Here is a 16,463-nt window from a genome sequence, read left to right on the forward strand (position 1 = left end):
AATTTCAGTGAAGGCAGACATAAATGTCAGCTAGAGCCAAAATTACATCCCATCCATAGTCCCCTAAGACAAAACTAAGTGCTGAACAAGCTTTGTGTGTGTAATTCTGTTTGGATGTCCAGAGTGAAGGACCATGTTAAAGTAACAATATGATTTACCCTGATTTTCCTACATACATTTGTTATTTTAAGAAAACTTAAAGGTTTACAAATATTTATCCTCCAGGACTTACAGGATCCGAGTACAAGTCTGCTCAAATTTTTTCCATACCTTGATCTCGGTAAGTTTTCCTTTTGGAAATTTGTTTAATCTTCACAGGCTTTTTACAGGATTTCTTTTTCTCTTTGTTTTTCTTGTTTTCTCTCATACTGTAGGGCAACTTCTTGGAGTGTAATAGGCTGTAACTTTACAGATACCTTCGTATTAAGGAAATTTATGTAAAGAAGAAGAAAATCCTGGGAAAGAGCAACACTGACTTCCAAAATTGAAAAAAAATATGAAAACAGAAAAAAGCAAGCACTGAAAACTGATTTAAAAGCATCAAGGAATTCAGCAATAACTCTTCTACAGCATCCTGTAATTATTTAAGGCCTTTCGACCCTCAGCATCAGGAAATACTGTTGGACTAATTCTGTTTTAGATTTTCTTCCCAACCAGTAACCACATCCATAAGCAGCTTGTGTCTTCTGAGAAAAGACATTCTATCAATCTGAGTAAGACTGTTGGTCACTTATATCGAAAAACATATAATGCAGCTGTGTAAACAGTTGCTTAATTTGCTAAAATCCCAAATGTAGGAAAATTATACAGATACACGAATATATAGATTTTATATAAATATATATATATAGTCCAACTCTTATCAGTAATATGGAATATACTTTTAAGAGCTTTTAAAACTTTGTATTTTTGTACAAAATATTTGCTTTTTACAATTGTTCTCTTTTTTACTGACTTTTTTTACAAATATAGTGCACAGGGGCCAAAGAAAACAATAAAGGTACTAATAATTCATTAAGGTTTGCTGTCAGGCCTAGCTCAGCTATAGAGAAATATTTTTCCAGTTAGAAATATTTTTACTTTCCCAGATGATTTGTTCTGGTTAAATAACTTTTAAAGCAGATTTTAGATAGTGTTTTCCTTACTGTATGCAGTCTAGTCTGCATGTGTAACAATTAAGTTGACTAAGGACTAGATACTCATTATAGCTCTGATCACAGCCAGTGTTTCATTGGGGTACTATGGAAAGACCATTTTAATAAAAGACCAACCTTCCTTCCTTCCTTCCTTCCTTCCTTCCTTCCTTCCTTCCTTCCTTCCTTCCTTCCTTCCTTCCTCCCTTCCTCCCTTCCTCCCTTCCTCCCTTCCTCCCTTCCTCCCTTCCTCCCTTCCTCCCTCCTTCCCTCCCAGGAGAAAATTCCATGGAAGTAAATCTCCAATTTTTAACAATCATTTAGAAATGTTTTCATTCCTTCTCCCTTCTTGTAAGGAATTCTACCCCAGTAGTTGCCACACATACTGCAGGTCAATCCCAGATGAGAGACTTTATGAAAAGAGAAACAAAGAAGCTGCACACACTGAAATATGTTTAAGGCAGATTTCAAGATTTGGTGAGAAAAACACGCCATACTCAGAAAGGTCTAATAAACTTGCACTTCTCCAAAGTGCTTTGTAAATCAATCTGTCTGTTTTCTTGGACTGGTACTTCTCTCCCAAACATAATAGAAAATAAAATATGCTGCAAAGCAGAAAGAGATTATACCATTGCCCAGCCAGTTTCCTCCACAGTCCCATGAGCCATTGTCTAGGCAGTTTATCAGGAATTTTAAAAATTAGCGGGTTAATTCATTAGCAGAAACCTTGGTATTTGTTTCCAATTTTTATGTCCTTCTCATAGCCACATGCTCTACAATGAAGGAAGTTGTTTTGGCTTCTTGGGAAGGAGAGCTGTTTTTCCATTGCCTCCTGACCTGCCATTTACCTTGGCCAAATGCAGATATGTTTGTTGAAATACTCCAGCTCTGTTGGAAAGAGACAAGATTCTGTACTTCAGAGTTTCAAATATTGCTCCTAAGATAAATCAATTAAAGACTGCTGTTTTCCTACATCTCCCAGTCCTTCCAGTGTTTTAAATTTCAATTATATATTTTTTTTTAAATACAAAAAATGTTACATTTGAGAATCTGTCCTGTGGGTACAAATTAGATACGAGACAGGAATAACACAAAAATTGATTTATGTATTGCATAAAAGGGTTTATGTATTACAGCTGCAGAAACCCTGTGTCACCATTGTGGAGGCAGGGCTTGTCTTCAGACAGTCTGAATTTTGTGAGCCTTTTCTTTTCACAAGGTTTTGAACAGAACTTGATTCTGCCGTGCACTGTCATGCTGTACCAAGGAGTTGTGTGTAGGCACATGCATAGTGTTTACATATGTATTTACACATTGTCTGTGGAGATAATGTTAAACTGCTATTTTTTGATAATGAGGTACAGAACTAGTATTTTGTGTGCCCAGAGAGCCTCACAAACCCTGGTGAGTGGAGCCTTGAAGAGCCACACTGAAGTGGGACTGCTACCTTTGTTTTGAATGTTGGCTTATTTGGGTGAAATAAGCCCGTTTTGAGCATCTACCACATTAAATTACATTCTTTATGCTTTTTATTGATGTCACAGACTTCTGTCACCAAAAGAAGTGAATGAGAAACGTCTGTTTAAGCACAAGCTGTATTGCTTCCTTGCCCAGATTTCATCCCTCTCTTCCTTCAGCAACAGCAGTGATGGTACATACACAAGATCAGATTATCCAAGAATTATCAAGTGTCCCCCAGCCAGAGGAATGACAAGCTGAGGACACTGAGAAATGAGATGTGACTGGGCTCACACCCTCTGTTCACACACTTGAATCAAACACTGCAGCTGTTAGACAAAACTGGATGAAGAGGGATGCTGCAGTTGCATGCCTGACGTGGCCAGTCAACCTTAAAATATGGCCTGAGCAGCCAGGCATGCTGAGACGGACCATCCTTTTGACCTAGTATTCCTGCAGGAAGGAAACAGAGGTGTCCAATGGCAACAAGAATTGAAATCACTGAGAGGACCAAGAGTGTTAAAACAGCTCAGGAACACATCACAGAAAGGACAGATTGGCAGGAGCGCAAGCAGGACACCAGAATGGGCCAAGAAATTGTCATGAAAGTCACATCTGCCACTCCTTAATGGGAAAACATCCCCATCAAATCTTTCTGTATGGTTTGAGCAATAATGCAGGTTTTATGGAAATTTTTGAGTGATAGCAAATTATTATGTCCCAGCTTGAGTTTTGCTTCCTTCTTATAGATAAGTATTGTAACTTATCATACTGAGCACACATTCCCATCATCCTTCTTGTTTTACATAAAAATTAAATACAAGTTCATATACCCTGGCAAGCACTGGGACTGTTGGAAGAAAAAGAGGGAAAGGCAGAGAAGGTACAAAGTCATTGTGATTTACATTAAGTTCTGGATTTCTTAATGTCATTTCTGACTAGTTTCATTAATTTATTTGGAAATGCCTTCAGCTGATTAGAGCTTATAAATCTCAACTCTCATTTCTTTTGTTGTCTATGATTAATACTTGCAAATGTTCCAATAAAGGAATCACTAAGTGGAGACAGAAATTAATGTTGTTAACTCTGTGCATGTGTGTGTAACCAAGAGGGATGTGGAGATCAGAGGTATGTGGACCCAGAGCATTCACAGGTATTAAAAATCAAACTGATGAAGCTTTTTTCCATTAAAGCCTTCTTTTTCACTTACACCACCCTGGTTCTGAGCATGGCTGGGGCTACCTTATCCTGTAATTGCAGGTTTAGTGCCTTGTTCTTGCAGAACATTGGGGATAGGAACATGGTTTGGAAGGTCTGATCTGAACAAGACCTTTAAGAAGGGCTGAATCCCTTTGCTGCTTACTGTCCTAGCACACCAAACACCTCAGATGAGCCTCCAGGTGAGGGATGTCCTGAACTATGTTGCATCAGTCCCACATTAGCCATTATGATGGCTTAAATTGTCTGTTTATAATGGCTGATCTGGTCTTGCTATTCCTTTCTCTCTCAGACAGCTGACCTCCTCTTATAATTTTTTGTTCCTGGCAAGTAGCTACCCTGCTTTTAGCAAGTAGCAGGAACTGGTGTCTGATCAGTGGCAAGGCAAGGAGCTGGTCAGAGGGCAGCCACTGGCTGTGGGAAGAAACTGATCCACAAGGAGCAGGGGAAAGGTGGCTGAGTCGATTCACATGTGAGAAAACAAAACCACTTTTCCCCAGTGCAGGCTCCTTGCCCAAGAGCACAGCAGCTCACACATCTGTGGCATCCAAAGGGAACAAGCAGTCTCCAGCCTTGCTTTGTTTTTCCTCCCTCACTTCTGGTGTTCCCCAGAGCTCTTCCATGGCTCTTCCATGAGCTGTCCCCGGAGCAGGCTCTGCACTGCCCTTTGCAGGTGCTGGGGCTCACCCAGCTGAGAGGCCAGCAGTGGGACAGCTGCCCATGCCTGGCACTGCCCCCAGCTGGGACACCCTGGGCTCCCCAGGGCTTGGGCAGGAGCTGGAGAAGGAAGTTCCCAGTGCTTACCCACACTCAGAGATACCTTGGGCATCTATAAATGGGATAGTAAACTGCCTTACAGACAAAACCCTTGCTCCCCAGAAACCAGGCCTTCCTAAAACCAGAGCCTATTTGTTCATTCACGATCTCCACTGCATTTTTTCCATGTTGCTTACTGGAAAAAAAATTCTAAAAACTTGGCTAAAATTTTTGTTAAAGTTCTCATCTGTTTTCTTTCATATGGTAGAATACGTTTGTTTTTTCTTCCCATCTGGCTCAGAGATGAAAAAACATTCTTTGATTTCTTTTTCAAAATAAACTCAGTGTAACGCTATGAAATTTGTGTGGAGATGTTTTGGGATTTTTTTAGACCAAAACAATAAAAGCAAATTACCAGGCAAATAATGCCCTTTTTGGAGATCTTGCATGCCATGATGATTTTCTTACCCAAGGAACTTCCCAGAAGCAAGTAAGTATTGCCAGCTCCATTTTGTGACTGGAAGAAAAAGGAGATTTTCAAGAATGTGACTCATTTTGATGTCTCATTTTAAAGATTTTGTTTATCAGGTAGGTGGTTTTTAGAAGTGACTTTTTCCAGTGAAACCAACATTGACATACAGCAAACTATTTTTCATACACCTTAGTAAGGGGAGTGGGCTTTACAATGCTAAATTAAACAGTGGGGTATCCTTCCCTCATCACCCTGCACATGGGAGGCAACGATTTCTGCTGCTGTTTTGGAGAGCAGAGCTCAGTGTGATCACAGCAGAGGAACACCAGCAGAGTGTTGTGGTGTGATGTCCATCCTGTCCATCCCAGTTCTTTCCCCAGGTGTGCCAATACCCTCTCCCTTCCTGTCCCCTTGCCCCCTTGCTAAGTGCTGTCTGTCAATCGTCAATCTTGGCATTCCAGCTAGGGCGTTGTGTGATTGGTGAAGTTCAAAAGATGCCTCTCAGCCCTTGGGCCATCCAGGTGCCACTTGTCCCCTGAGACTCCCCCCACCTTACCTGGTGGGTGGGATCCCTACCCCTTCCCTCCCCCTCTCCCTGGGGTTAAAAGACACAGCAACCACGGAGTTCAGTTGTTCTGTTGGAGCTGTTGCAGCATTCAGAGGTCTGTGTGCCTGGAATAAAGTTCTGGATCAAAACCCTCCAGCAGAACCCAACTCCTTTTTCCTTCACCTCGCCTTGAAGCCTCTCCACCAGAGGTAAACCTGAGCTCCTGCACGCCTGGACTTGTCCCAAGCGCCAGCTGCAGCATCCAACCAGCCAAAGGTGTCTCTGAGGTGAAACCACCACAGCTGCCACCTTTGGTCAAGCAGCAAGGGCCAGACGAGCCCAGGCACGTTCCATCTGGCAATATTGGTATTTAATTCCAATAGCAGAGTATAGCAATGTCCTGTGTGGGTAAGAGTTAACACCTGACATTAAATTACCAAGAGACCCCTTAGTCAGAAACAAGAAGGTTAAAGGACTGGTGAGACCTCTGACTCCTCTGCAACTTCAATAAATCTTCCCAAAACCATACCAACTTATATTTTAAAAATAATTATGGGTTATTTTATCCCTTTAATAATTTTGGCTGCTCTTCAAAAACTTTATTAGGAATCTTCTTTTAATGACCAGTGTTAATGCAATTATGTCCAGTTTAGACACATTTGTTCTGGTTCCAGTGGTGTCCTTTAGCTTAAACAGCATCTCTCCTGGGACTGTCAAGTAATTGTAGTGGTCAGTGTGGAGCCATTCATCTTGAGACACAGTACGGGGTGGTTGGGAACAAACACATCCCTCTGACCAGATGGGGAGCCCTGATGACAGAGCCTGGCTCTAATCCCACCATCCAGCCCACAAGGGATTATCTGAGGACACTCTGGGCATCTTGATGAATGGTGGAAGTTTCCATACTCATTTTTTGTTAGTGTTGCAAGAGAGCAGAGAGCAATACCACGGGTATAAAGGGTGGTTTCCCGCTGAATTAGAGCAGGTTACAAGTGCCTGTCTTTTTATAAGGCAGTAACACATTTTATAAGGCATTTGAAAGATCAGTCTGTGTATCTGAGCTTAAGCACACTTATTCTGGGTTTACACCAGAGCAGAATCTAAGTTCAAGTTATACCTAGGTCCTTGTTCTTCAAGAGATTAAAATCTCTAATTCAGAGATTACCGTGTGACTTCTACTTTTTCTATCTGTCCTGCCAAGGCACAAATCCCCAGCTGAGGCATCAGTGTGATTCCAAGCTCAAAGGATTGCTTCCAAACTTCCCGTGTTTGCAGTCATGCTCCTGCCAGCCCTGCCAGAGGTCCTGCTGATGGAAGCTAGAAGTCTGAAATGTGACTTTGGAAGGATTTTGTTTAGGAATCCTTCTCATTCAGAAGTCTGGGCATATTGCAAAGATGACATTTCTTTAATTCCATCTCTATTACTCACACTCATATAAAACAGATGATGAAACATTTTTCTGAATGGCAACAATGTATTTTTGTCCACTTTGGTTTATTATGTCAAAATAAAAGACTGGAAATTAAAATCAGACAAAGTATCCTTGGCATTGCAGTATCTCACTGTAGCAGGCAAATAATGTTCCTGGATTATTGCCTGTGAGAACAGCACAAACTGCTATCTGAACAACAGACAGCTTCATGCTATCTGCTGGCAGAAGCAAACTTACCTACAGGCACAGCCTTGTCACTGGCCCATCATCTGGCAGACCGGGGCAACCCTGCTTTCCTGCTGTGCTTCAAAGAAACTGTAGGAAACAAGAAAGAGAAAAGGTCAAGTGAGAAGAGCTGACGACACAAGGGGAACAGAATAAAATAGAAAGGGACAGCTCAGGGAGTAGTAGAAAAAAATACAGAGAATGATTGAGGAGTATAATGAACCCTGATGTCCTCATTGTGGTTTCTAGTAAGATCAACCACAGAGGAGCTCTCTTCTCAGAAACAACATAACAGGGGCAGTGTCGTGGTTCTCGTAATTCCCACTCTCAGCTGTGAAAAGAACACATCCCTGCCTTGCAAGAGAGGCATGTCATTCAGTTGGTGCCTGAAGTCATGTTATACTTTCCCAGCACAAACAAAAATTCCTGGTGGCTCCAGGTCTTCTGGGAGCTGGGTTGAGGCTTTTGTTTTGGTGGTTGGTTGGTTTTTCCTACGTGTCCTTTTCCTCCTACACAAGTTTTGAAACACAGAATATTTTCTAGTTTTCCATCTGTATTAGAAGTACAAAACTCAACTTTGAAAGAAAGAACAAAAGCAAGAACTTACAGTAGGTCTCCAAGCAACAAAACACTGTCTGCAGTGGAAAATATGTCCACAGCAGTATTTGTAGCTCCCATTTTTATACTAAATTCTCATTGATATCAACATTTGAACAGGTGCACTTTGTGAAATCAAACATGGATCTTTAATAAACAAGAGCTGCAGAAATGTACATATGCTGAAAAAGGGGATACAAAGAGGAGGTACCTTCATTTTTAAAAACAGAGAGTTGCTGAATTTGAACACCAGAGACACTTCAATTCTAAATACCCTTGAATTTGCTTTAATGGTAGCATTTTTAAATGACCAATTGCTGATTTTCTCCAATTTTTAACTTTAAGATGCAGAAGTTGGGGACTCTCAGCAGTCACCAGCTGATGATTTCATAGAAAAACAAAAAAACTAATTTCAAAGGCAGATTGGATCTCTGGATACCATTTTATCCAGATTAGCCATGTTAGGAGAGGGAAGGTGGTCAAAAGTCCAGGTCAGGAGTCTCCACTAGGTGAATTAACTCTTTTTGTGGAGAAGGAGAGCACTTTATTTCAGGTCTTATGAGGTCTCCCAGTCTGCATCCATCTTGTGACATCTTACATATGAGGAAATTCTAAAAATAAAATAAGGCAAGAAAAACCACAGGCAGAACAGCTGTTGTTCTACCCAGACAAAGCTTTGAATTAAAGCCATTATGAAGGACCAGACTCTGCAATTGAAAAGCCATTTACATTTCCAAGTCTGATTCCAACTGCAAATCTTCAGTTATATATATGACAGATTAAAAGACTCTGGCCTCACTGCACTTCTCCCTGGCAAGAGAAAAACCATCTGTACAGCATAGCTTGTGGTTGCTTCAACTCTGTAGGTACAATTTTCTAAAGGACATGGTGATATATTTTTTCATTTCCCTTCCCTTTATTTTAGCATGCAGCAAAATCACGTGCATGGCATTTTTCCCAACCCTGTGGTAGCTGGGACTCTGGCTCAGGAGACTGATTTGTTTTGATTTGCTCTTTTCCCTTAATCTGAGAGGCTACTGCACTATTTCCTTTGTGATCATACCAGCCAGGGTAAAAACTTTGTATGAATATGTGGCTGTGAAAGCAGGAAAAAGAGCCAGGAATACTGCTTTCTTTCCAAGCACAGAGAGACAGTGAAAATGATGGTACACCATGTAATAGGCTGCACAAACCCATCTGGAACTGGCTCCCGCAGCACTCTGGCCACGCTCTGGGCTACTCACACCACAGGTATGGGATGAAGAATGACAGTCCTTCCACATGGAATGCCAAGAACGAGCTTCCTGGAGCCCAGGCAAGCCTTGTTTTGACATTTCAATCTCCATTTGAGAAGTACATGGCTCTTGGACCACAGTTGATGGAGGCAGCTCTCCCCTTTCACTGCTGATACTGCAGCCAGAGGTGTTCCCATGCTCAAAGACCCCACATAACACTGGGTCAAGCTTTTTTCCAATGCACATGCAGCATCTTGCAAGGTACAGCCCTAATTATTGAACATTTTGAAAAAGAAGTTGAAGAAATCAGGTGAAGAAGCTGAAATTCTGCTGGGAAAACAAAAACAAAAATAGAAACTACACCAAACCTAGAACAGGTAAATTATTTTATCATTAGCTAAAAATACAAGTAGAGATTAGGGAAAACAAAGTATTTGTTGTAATTTATTGTCAGTGTGACCAGGGCTGTCAGGCACTGGGAGGGAGTGCACACCACATGCTTCTCCTTCACATGAGATGACACATCTGAGAAGACACCAAGTATAATACCTGTGGGAGGACAGAATCAGACCCATTGCTTCTGTTCAAAAGGGATTGCTGCCTGAGAATGAAAAACCAAGAGGAAGGGATTTATTCAGACATTTACTCTTGGTGCTTTACTGCTCAGGGCTATCTTCTCCCACTGCCAAGGGCATGGTTGCCAGCTGTGTCAGATATGTCACCCTGTGTGAACACCTCAGCCACCCCACAGAACCTGTGACAGCAGGGTGCTCACCAGCACACCACCAATGCCATCCAGCGTCACATACAACCTGGACCTCATTTGGTGTGGTTCATATAATAACAACTATATAATGGCACAAACGTGAAATTCTAGAGCATGAAGTGTGTGCACTTGAAAAATATATTATTTGAAACATCAGCTAAAGGACTTTTGAGTTGCCTTCTAATCCTAACTAATATATCAGAGCAAATTATGTCATTTATGTGCCAACCAGAAAGAGAAGGAAAAAAATCTTAGAGAGCATTGTGGTGAGTATAACACTTAACTTCAGAATTTGAATTTAATGGAGCAGCAGTTTTTTCTAGTAGTACTCATACCATGGTTGTGAGATTTAAAATAGACTGTCCCGTGCCCTTATCTGAATGCCATTGTAGTTTAGGTTACAGAAGTTAGAGGTATCTCAATGTTTTTCCAGGAAATTAGGTGGAATTTGCCCTGTGCTTTAAAAATTCAGTAGCCTGGCAACAGAGGATTTACCCAGCAGATGTCCATCCCTCTATTCACAGATTCTCTGCAAACACACTCAGGCTATAGAGTCCTTTCTCCAGGGGAGTCAACCAGATTAAATCCTGCCACTGTCATGCAAGGTTTCTATGTGTAGCGGTCTGTCACAAAAACAGTTCATTTTTCTTCCTTGCTTGTCAGATTTCTTTTTTACTAAATAAAACAGTATTTTGCTGTAAAGTATGAGGCTGGCAGGGTTGTAGGAGATATGAGTACTACCATCAGTTTTCTTGATGACATTTGGCAAAGATCTAACGACCTGGGGTGGTAAATCACTTAAATTTTTGCTTGGCTTTAAACAGATCATTGGTCCTATTCATCAATGTCCAAGACTCTTCACCCCAGTTTCTCTCACTATTCACTAGAGATGCTGATGATTTTTTTCAACCAAAGAACAGTTCTGTGAGCATTCCCACAGAAACACTTGCAAAATACTTTAAGAAAGTTGGCTGAAAGATGGAGTAGAAGTATAAACACACAGAAAAGATGCACTAGTTCACAAGATATTTGTAACTGACTAAGGAAAACAACCCTTTTGCCTCCTTTACAAAACAGACAGCAGCTGACCAAAGCAATTACTGCTTCTCCTTACATGAAAGGCCTATACTGAGTAGAGAGAATTTAGGGGGTTAGATTTAAGAACAGGACTCTCTGAGGTCGACTCTATCCCTCCTTTTGTAAAAGCAGCAAAAATGTTGTGCTATATCTGTAGAGAAAAATGTTAACTTGCACTGTTGCCATATATACTACAAAACTAAGGTCTACCAGCCCCTACCTGTGAGAACAGGGGCACAGGTAGTGAGATGTGGCAACACTGACTAGCTGCAAGCAACATCACCACTGCTCCAGGAAGATTGATCCCACCACCCAGCACCTCCCAATTTCCCCTTTGCCAAATGCCCCCAGCTCAAAGAGCTGGGATAAGATTTGTGTGTACTGCTTGCTCTGCTTCAGATGGCCTTTCTTGCAACACATCTTTCTCTGATTTACACTTTTCTCATGTGAAGAAGCCACAGAAGTTTTAAAACATTTTTAGATCTACAGCTTCACCAAGAAAATGGCCCTGCTGCCTGCTCTTGAAACAAAAATTAATCTTCCAGACATGGATTTTAAAGGAAGACTCCATGTGGTTATATTTAGTCTCTCTAGAGTCTAATAGATACCTGAATAATCTTAGGAACCTTCAGTGAATACTTTGGAAAATTATTACTGTTCCCTTGGGTAACCCAGGGAAGTAATTTATATGTGAAACTTAAGTAGGTGAGTTATATATAATATGAAACAATGTGATTGATAGAAAGCTGTAGTCAGGTGTTATATTTTGTCATTTGGGTATTTTATCTTCAGGTTAGAAACCACACTGTTACCTGAGCATCCCTACTGCTGTGAAGTACAGTGGCACCTCAGATTACTAACCCTACCTAAAAATTTAGGGGGAAATATATTTTGTTTTGTGGACTGACTTTGTGTGTTAGGCAACTCTTTGCACATATTTCTCCAAGAAATGAGTTCTCTTTTTTTTCCTCCCACCTGCTCTTAAGGAGTGCAGAATAACATGAAAACAAGGAGAAAATGTACCACAGTGTCACTTAAACTGGCACTTAGAATCAAGGGAAAGTAAAGAAAGGAAAACTAATTCCAGAGTCTCCTTCCCCTTCAACTTCTTCCCCAAGAGTCAGGGGAAATTTTGTGTGGTAGTGAATGCTCTCCTTCAGCTGTTTGCCCAGATCCCAAAGTTCAGGAAAGCACAGGAACTTGCCTAGGAATTTTTCTTTGGAGCTACCTCCATGCTTAAAATATATGCTAGCAGACTGTATAATTGACAATGATCTAGTGAGATCTTGATCCTGAATTGTTTTTACAAATCTGTTGCTGTCACACCTCTGAGCACAAGCTCCAACCACTGATTTAAAATCCAAAACCATAGCTCAGGGGCTCAGTTTCTTATGCTGCCATACTTGTTTTAATCACATAATTGTGAAATTCCTCAACAATAAAAAGGCCAGGGGCCAGTAACTATGCCAAACTATTAGAATAGTTAGAGAATTTAAGTCTCATTATGAAGAATTCAATACCAAATGTAGTGAGGAAACTGAAATTTTTAATATAATGATTGTGAATACACAAAGAATCCAGACTTGTGAGAGTCTGAGGAACCAGCTAACTAAGGAGAGGAATCACAGTGACATTGCAGGTACTGCAGTGTTAGATGTATCTCTTGATACATGCAGTTTGCAATCAGGTTTCATGGTTCTCTGTCTCAGGACCATTATCAAGTCCCAGAAAAAGCAAGAGGGTTGATCAAATTTTTCTTCAGTTTTGTAAGAAGCATCTAAGGTCAGCAGACATCTGGAAAAGCAACAGATGTGAGATTATCTTGAGTTAATGTACAAGTCAATTTAGCCATTACTCCTAGGCTCTAGCCTGCTGAAGGGTAGGTGTGTGCAAGCATCCTGCCAGTATGCTGGTCTGCTCCACTTGCCAGAACACAGCACAAGTGAAATAGGGGAGATCATTAAGTTATTTCTGTCATTGAGATCCATCCCATCTAATTTATGGTACTTAACCGAGTGCCTAAGAGATAAGCATACTTGTCCTAGGCTCTCTGAAAGGGCAACAGACCACCACAGTGTCACTTTCTCACCTAAATCCTGAAACACCCCTTTATTTTATCAGAAGATGTGTTTATGAAGGCTGGGATCCTCACTTAGTTCCACACATGACAGGGATCTGGCCTTATTGAAGGAACAGAGCTATTTATGAGATCTAAAACTGAATACAAATTAGTAGGTCTTCTCCTCCTTACCTTTCATCTCAATGCATCGGAGCCTGCCATTCCTACATCTTTTGCAGGAGTGACGTTCCAGAGCTTAGCTTCAAGGCTTTTCATCTAGGAGGTACCCAAGAAAAAAACAGCCTTACCATTCTACCCAGTGATGACTAGGGACATCTTTTGAGCCTAAGAGGGCTCTGCTATCAACCAATACCATTTTGCCATCGTGGGTATTAGTGTTCTCTTTTTTTGTTTGTTGTCGCTTGGGTTGATTCTCCTGCTGGAAAACTAGAGAAGACTTTCCATGAGTCGCAGCAACCTGCTTGCCACATGTTATGGTCACACAGGATATGAGGAGCCCTTGGAAAGGAGTTTGGTTGCATCACCATAGTGGGTTGCATCATGGCAACAACACTTGATCTTCTGGACCTGCACTGTGTTCTTCCACCTAGAGAAACAGCTCACCTTGGCGAAGGTGTGGATGAATATGCATGTGAGAGTGAGGGTAAAGAGCTTTAGGTTTGCTACAAATTGCAATGTTCAAGAACACTGGATCTCTCCATGAGCTTTCTCCAGTACTATATGACAAGCAAGGCTGCCTGGAAAAAGACAGCTTCTAATAGCAGCAAGCACTTGGAGAAAACTGACAAAAATGTTAACACTCCACTGATTCCAAGTCTGTTCAGATGTTTTGATTGAACAAGCTATACTTCCAAATGCCTCTCCATACTTCAGTAGGTGAACTGTGTTTTTGTAGTTAGATAGTTGCAGTAAGGGAATGTTCAAAACAAGAAAACCTCTGGGGCATTTATATCATGGGGAGGCATATTGATATTGCAGCGATTTTAAAGTGACTGGTTTCTCTAAAGCAATAAGAGTGACTAATTTCCCTTTCAATGAATCCACATATGCTCAGTTCTCAGGTTTTGAAAGGCAGCCAAAGAAACATTCTTTCAGGCTTTAAGTTGATACAAACAAAGTATAACAGAGAGCCCCAATAGCAAAGTTTATCAATGACACATGCCTTAGTTAGAATTTACACACGGACATGGCTGGATTTTTTCACTTTGTTTTCAGATGGTTCTTAAAGAATGTCATCAGTTGCCATAGGCTGGCAGTTTCCAGCCACAATCCATCTGAGAGGGGGACACAAAACCCCCTTGCATGGACAATCTAAAATGACATTTGGAGAGCAGGAGGCTGAGGTGAAACACAGGTCCCCAAAAGCAAGGTACTTTACAAACTTCAATTTGGGTATGGAGAACGTATGGGTTTTGCAGTGTTGAAAAAAACCAACCCAAAGCAAAACCCAAACACAGATTTACTAAAAAGGAATATATTCATAAAGTGAGCTGGGAGATGTAACGTGTACAATTTGCTGCTCGTCCTCCCTATGCTTTTTGGGTTTTTTTTCAAGTATCTTAATAAAATTGTTACCTGTTGACCTTACATATTTTAAGATACTATACTGAATTTCACTACATTTTTTAAAACATTTTCCCATTCTTTCTTTATTCTTTGTCAAGGAGAACCAACATGTGAGAACAGCGCATAGTGATCATGCAGCAACTGCTCCAGAGGATCCCCTCTTGTAAATTATACCCTGTGCTGAAGTACAGAAGAGATACAGCAGAGTGCAATAATTTCTGATATAAAAACTTCACCCAGATAGTTTTCCTCGTTTGGGGAGATTTTTGGATGAATTCCTGCTATGCAGCCTTAGCAGGGCTTTTCCTGATTGCATCTCTGTAGCTTGAAATACAAGAGTTGATTCCTTTTTTTCCTCTTGTCTATGCATGTCAGAGGTTATTTGGACTGGACTAGACACTGGTGGGGACCATTTCCTCATTAACCAAGCTCCACACAGAGAACTATTTGGCACACAAATTAAAACAATTGCAGCATGGTGAATTTCTTCCAAAGCAGGCTGAACATTTGAGTTAAGATAGGCTCTCCCTGCTTTAGCTTATTTTATTCCTCCAAGGGTTCCTTCTCTCCCTCTCCACTGAGACCAAGCTCACCCTCCAGCACTCATAATTCTGACCCCTTCTTACCCTTTACTCCCACTTCCTTCCCCTTAAGGATGGGTCATCACACTCCCTCCATTCACCTATCTTTCTGGGATTCTCCCTCTCTTGTCTTCTTATTCTAACTTTCTTGACTTCTTCCTTATTACTCCCAGTGCTGGATTGCTGGGTATCTTACCTCTCTCTTTTCAAATTTATAGTCAAAGAAAAGCTTGTTTTCAAAAGTTTACGATCAGAATTAGTTGCCTACCTCTTCCACTGGCTTTTGTATGGTTTTTTATGTGTATGTTTGAACTAGAAGTTCTTTGGGGCAGAGCTGTATTTTTTCCGAATATTAACAAGGAAGGTCAAAAAGAAGATGACAAGGAGGTAGGAATGAGCTTCAGAAGTGCAATCCACAGGAACTGAATTTGCAAAAATGGTATCATTTTTCAGTCATATATCATTTTCATATCATTTTCAGCATAATCACAAAACAACAACATTCATACCAGAATTCATTCAGAATTCATACCATTGGCAGATGTGAAAGCAACCCCAGGCACTTGTGGTATAGAAGCATAGATATCTGGTCCAGAAGATGTCTTCCTGCATTCTTTAATAACTAAGTTTGACATTATAATGCACTCATGAATTCAATTAAAGGGGTTCCATGTCAGAGTATGCTCAAAATGAGAGGCACATTGTGAGGAAATTTCAGCTTAAAAAATGTCCAACTAATCCAAGTTCTCTGCTGAAATCACAGTAGCATTGTTAGGTTAGAATCCAAAAAATATTGCTACGTGATGGGAAGAGTTGTTGATAGCATGGTTTTTGTGAGTAGCATCCATATTGTGAGACCTTGCTCTTGAAAAAAATGCCAGATTTCCATAGTCCTAGTAGCACACAGACAGGAATTTTAGTAAATTCTTTTGGCAACCCCCCCCCCTCCCCCCCCCCCATTCTCTACACTGTGGGATCTCAGCACATCGTTCCCGATGTCCAGAGATGCCAAGAGAACCCTTGGGGGTCTCGAAAACCCTGGAATGTTGCCAAGAGTGCTTGGTGGCTTGATTTTGATCCATCCACAGAAGTAACAAGAGTCTGAGGACAAGAGAATCACTTTAGAGTAAAAGGTGTAAAAGAGACACATTTAGAAGGTGAGATATAGACTTTAAGGTTTTTGGTACAGGGGGGTTATGGAGACAAGATGGAGAGATCGGGGCGTGTCTTGTCCTTCTTCTTTCTTCTTCTTGTCCTCCATCTCCTGTGATGATGTTGGCACTTGGGGATTGGTTTCTAGTGAAGGTGCACTTGCCAAC

General features: G+C 41.0%; 1 protein-coding gene and 1 long non-coding RNA gene across 16 annotated transcripts in view; one reads left to right on the forward strand and one right to left on the reverse strand.

The window, feature by feature from the left end:
- COLEC12 (collectin subfamily member 12) overlaps positions 1-3,662 on the forward strand; it is a 96,528-nt gene extending 92,866 nt beyond the window's left edge. The window contains exon 10 of the mRNA XM_071418002.1: positions 375-3,662. Coding sequence (XP_071274103.1) covers positions 375-394 — 20 coding nt within the window. The 3' untranslated portion in view covers positions 395-3,662. The remainder of the gene's footprint in view (positions 1-374) is intronic.
- LOC139585346 (uncharacterized) overlaps positions 1-16,463 on the reverse strand; it is a 34,712-nt gene that overhangs the window by 12,799 nt on the left and 5,450 nt on the right. For 5 of the 15 annotated variants that reach the window (XR_011677046.1, XR_011677045.1, XR_011677056.1 and 2 more), the window contains 4 exons: positions 13,169-13,252; positions 9,084-9,401; positions 7,255-7,332; positions 4,981-5,082 (listed from right to left, as the gene is read on the reverse strand). This is a non-coding gene — a long non-coding RNA (uncharacterized lncRNA). Of the gene's footprint in view, positions 1-4,980; positions 5,083-7,254; positions 7,333-9,083; positions 9,405-13,168; positions 13,253-16,463 lie in introns of all 15 variants that reach the window. The other 10 variants (XR_011677050.1, XR_011677049.1, XR_011677059.1 and 7 more) reach the window with 8 other exon arrangements.

The sequence above is a fragment of the Agelaius tricolor genome, unplaced genomic scaffold, assembly GCF_023055355.1.
Source record: "Agelaius tricolor isolate 1412-34295 unplaced genomic scaffold, bAgeTri1.0.p SCAF_2, whole genome shotgun sequence".
NCBI classification, from domain to species: Eukaryota; Metazoa; Chordata; class Aves; order Passeriformes; family Icteridae; genus Agelaius; species Agelaius tricolor.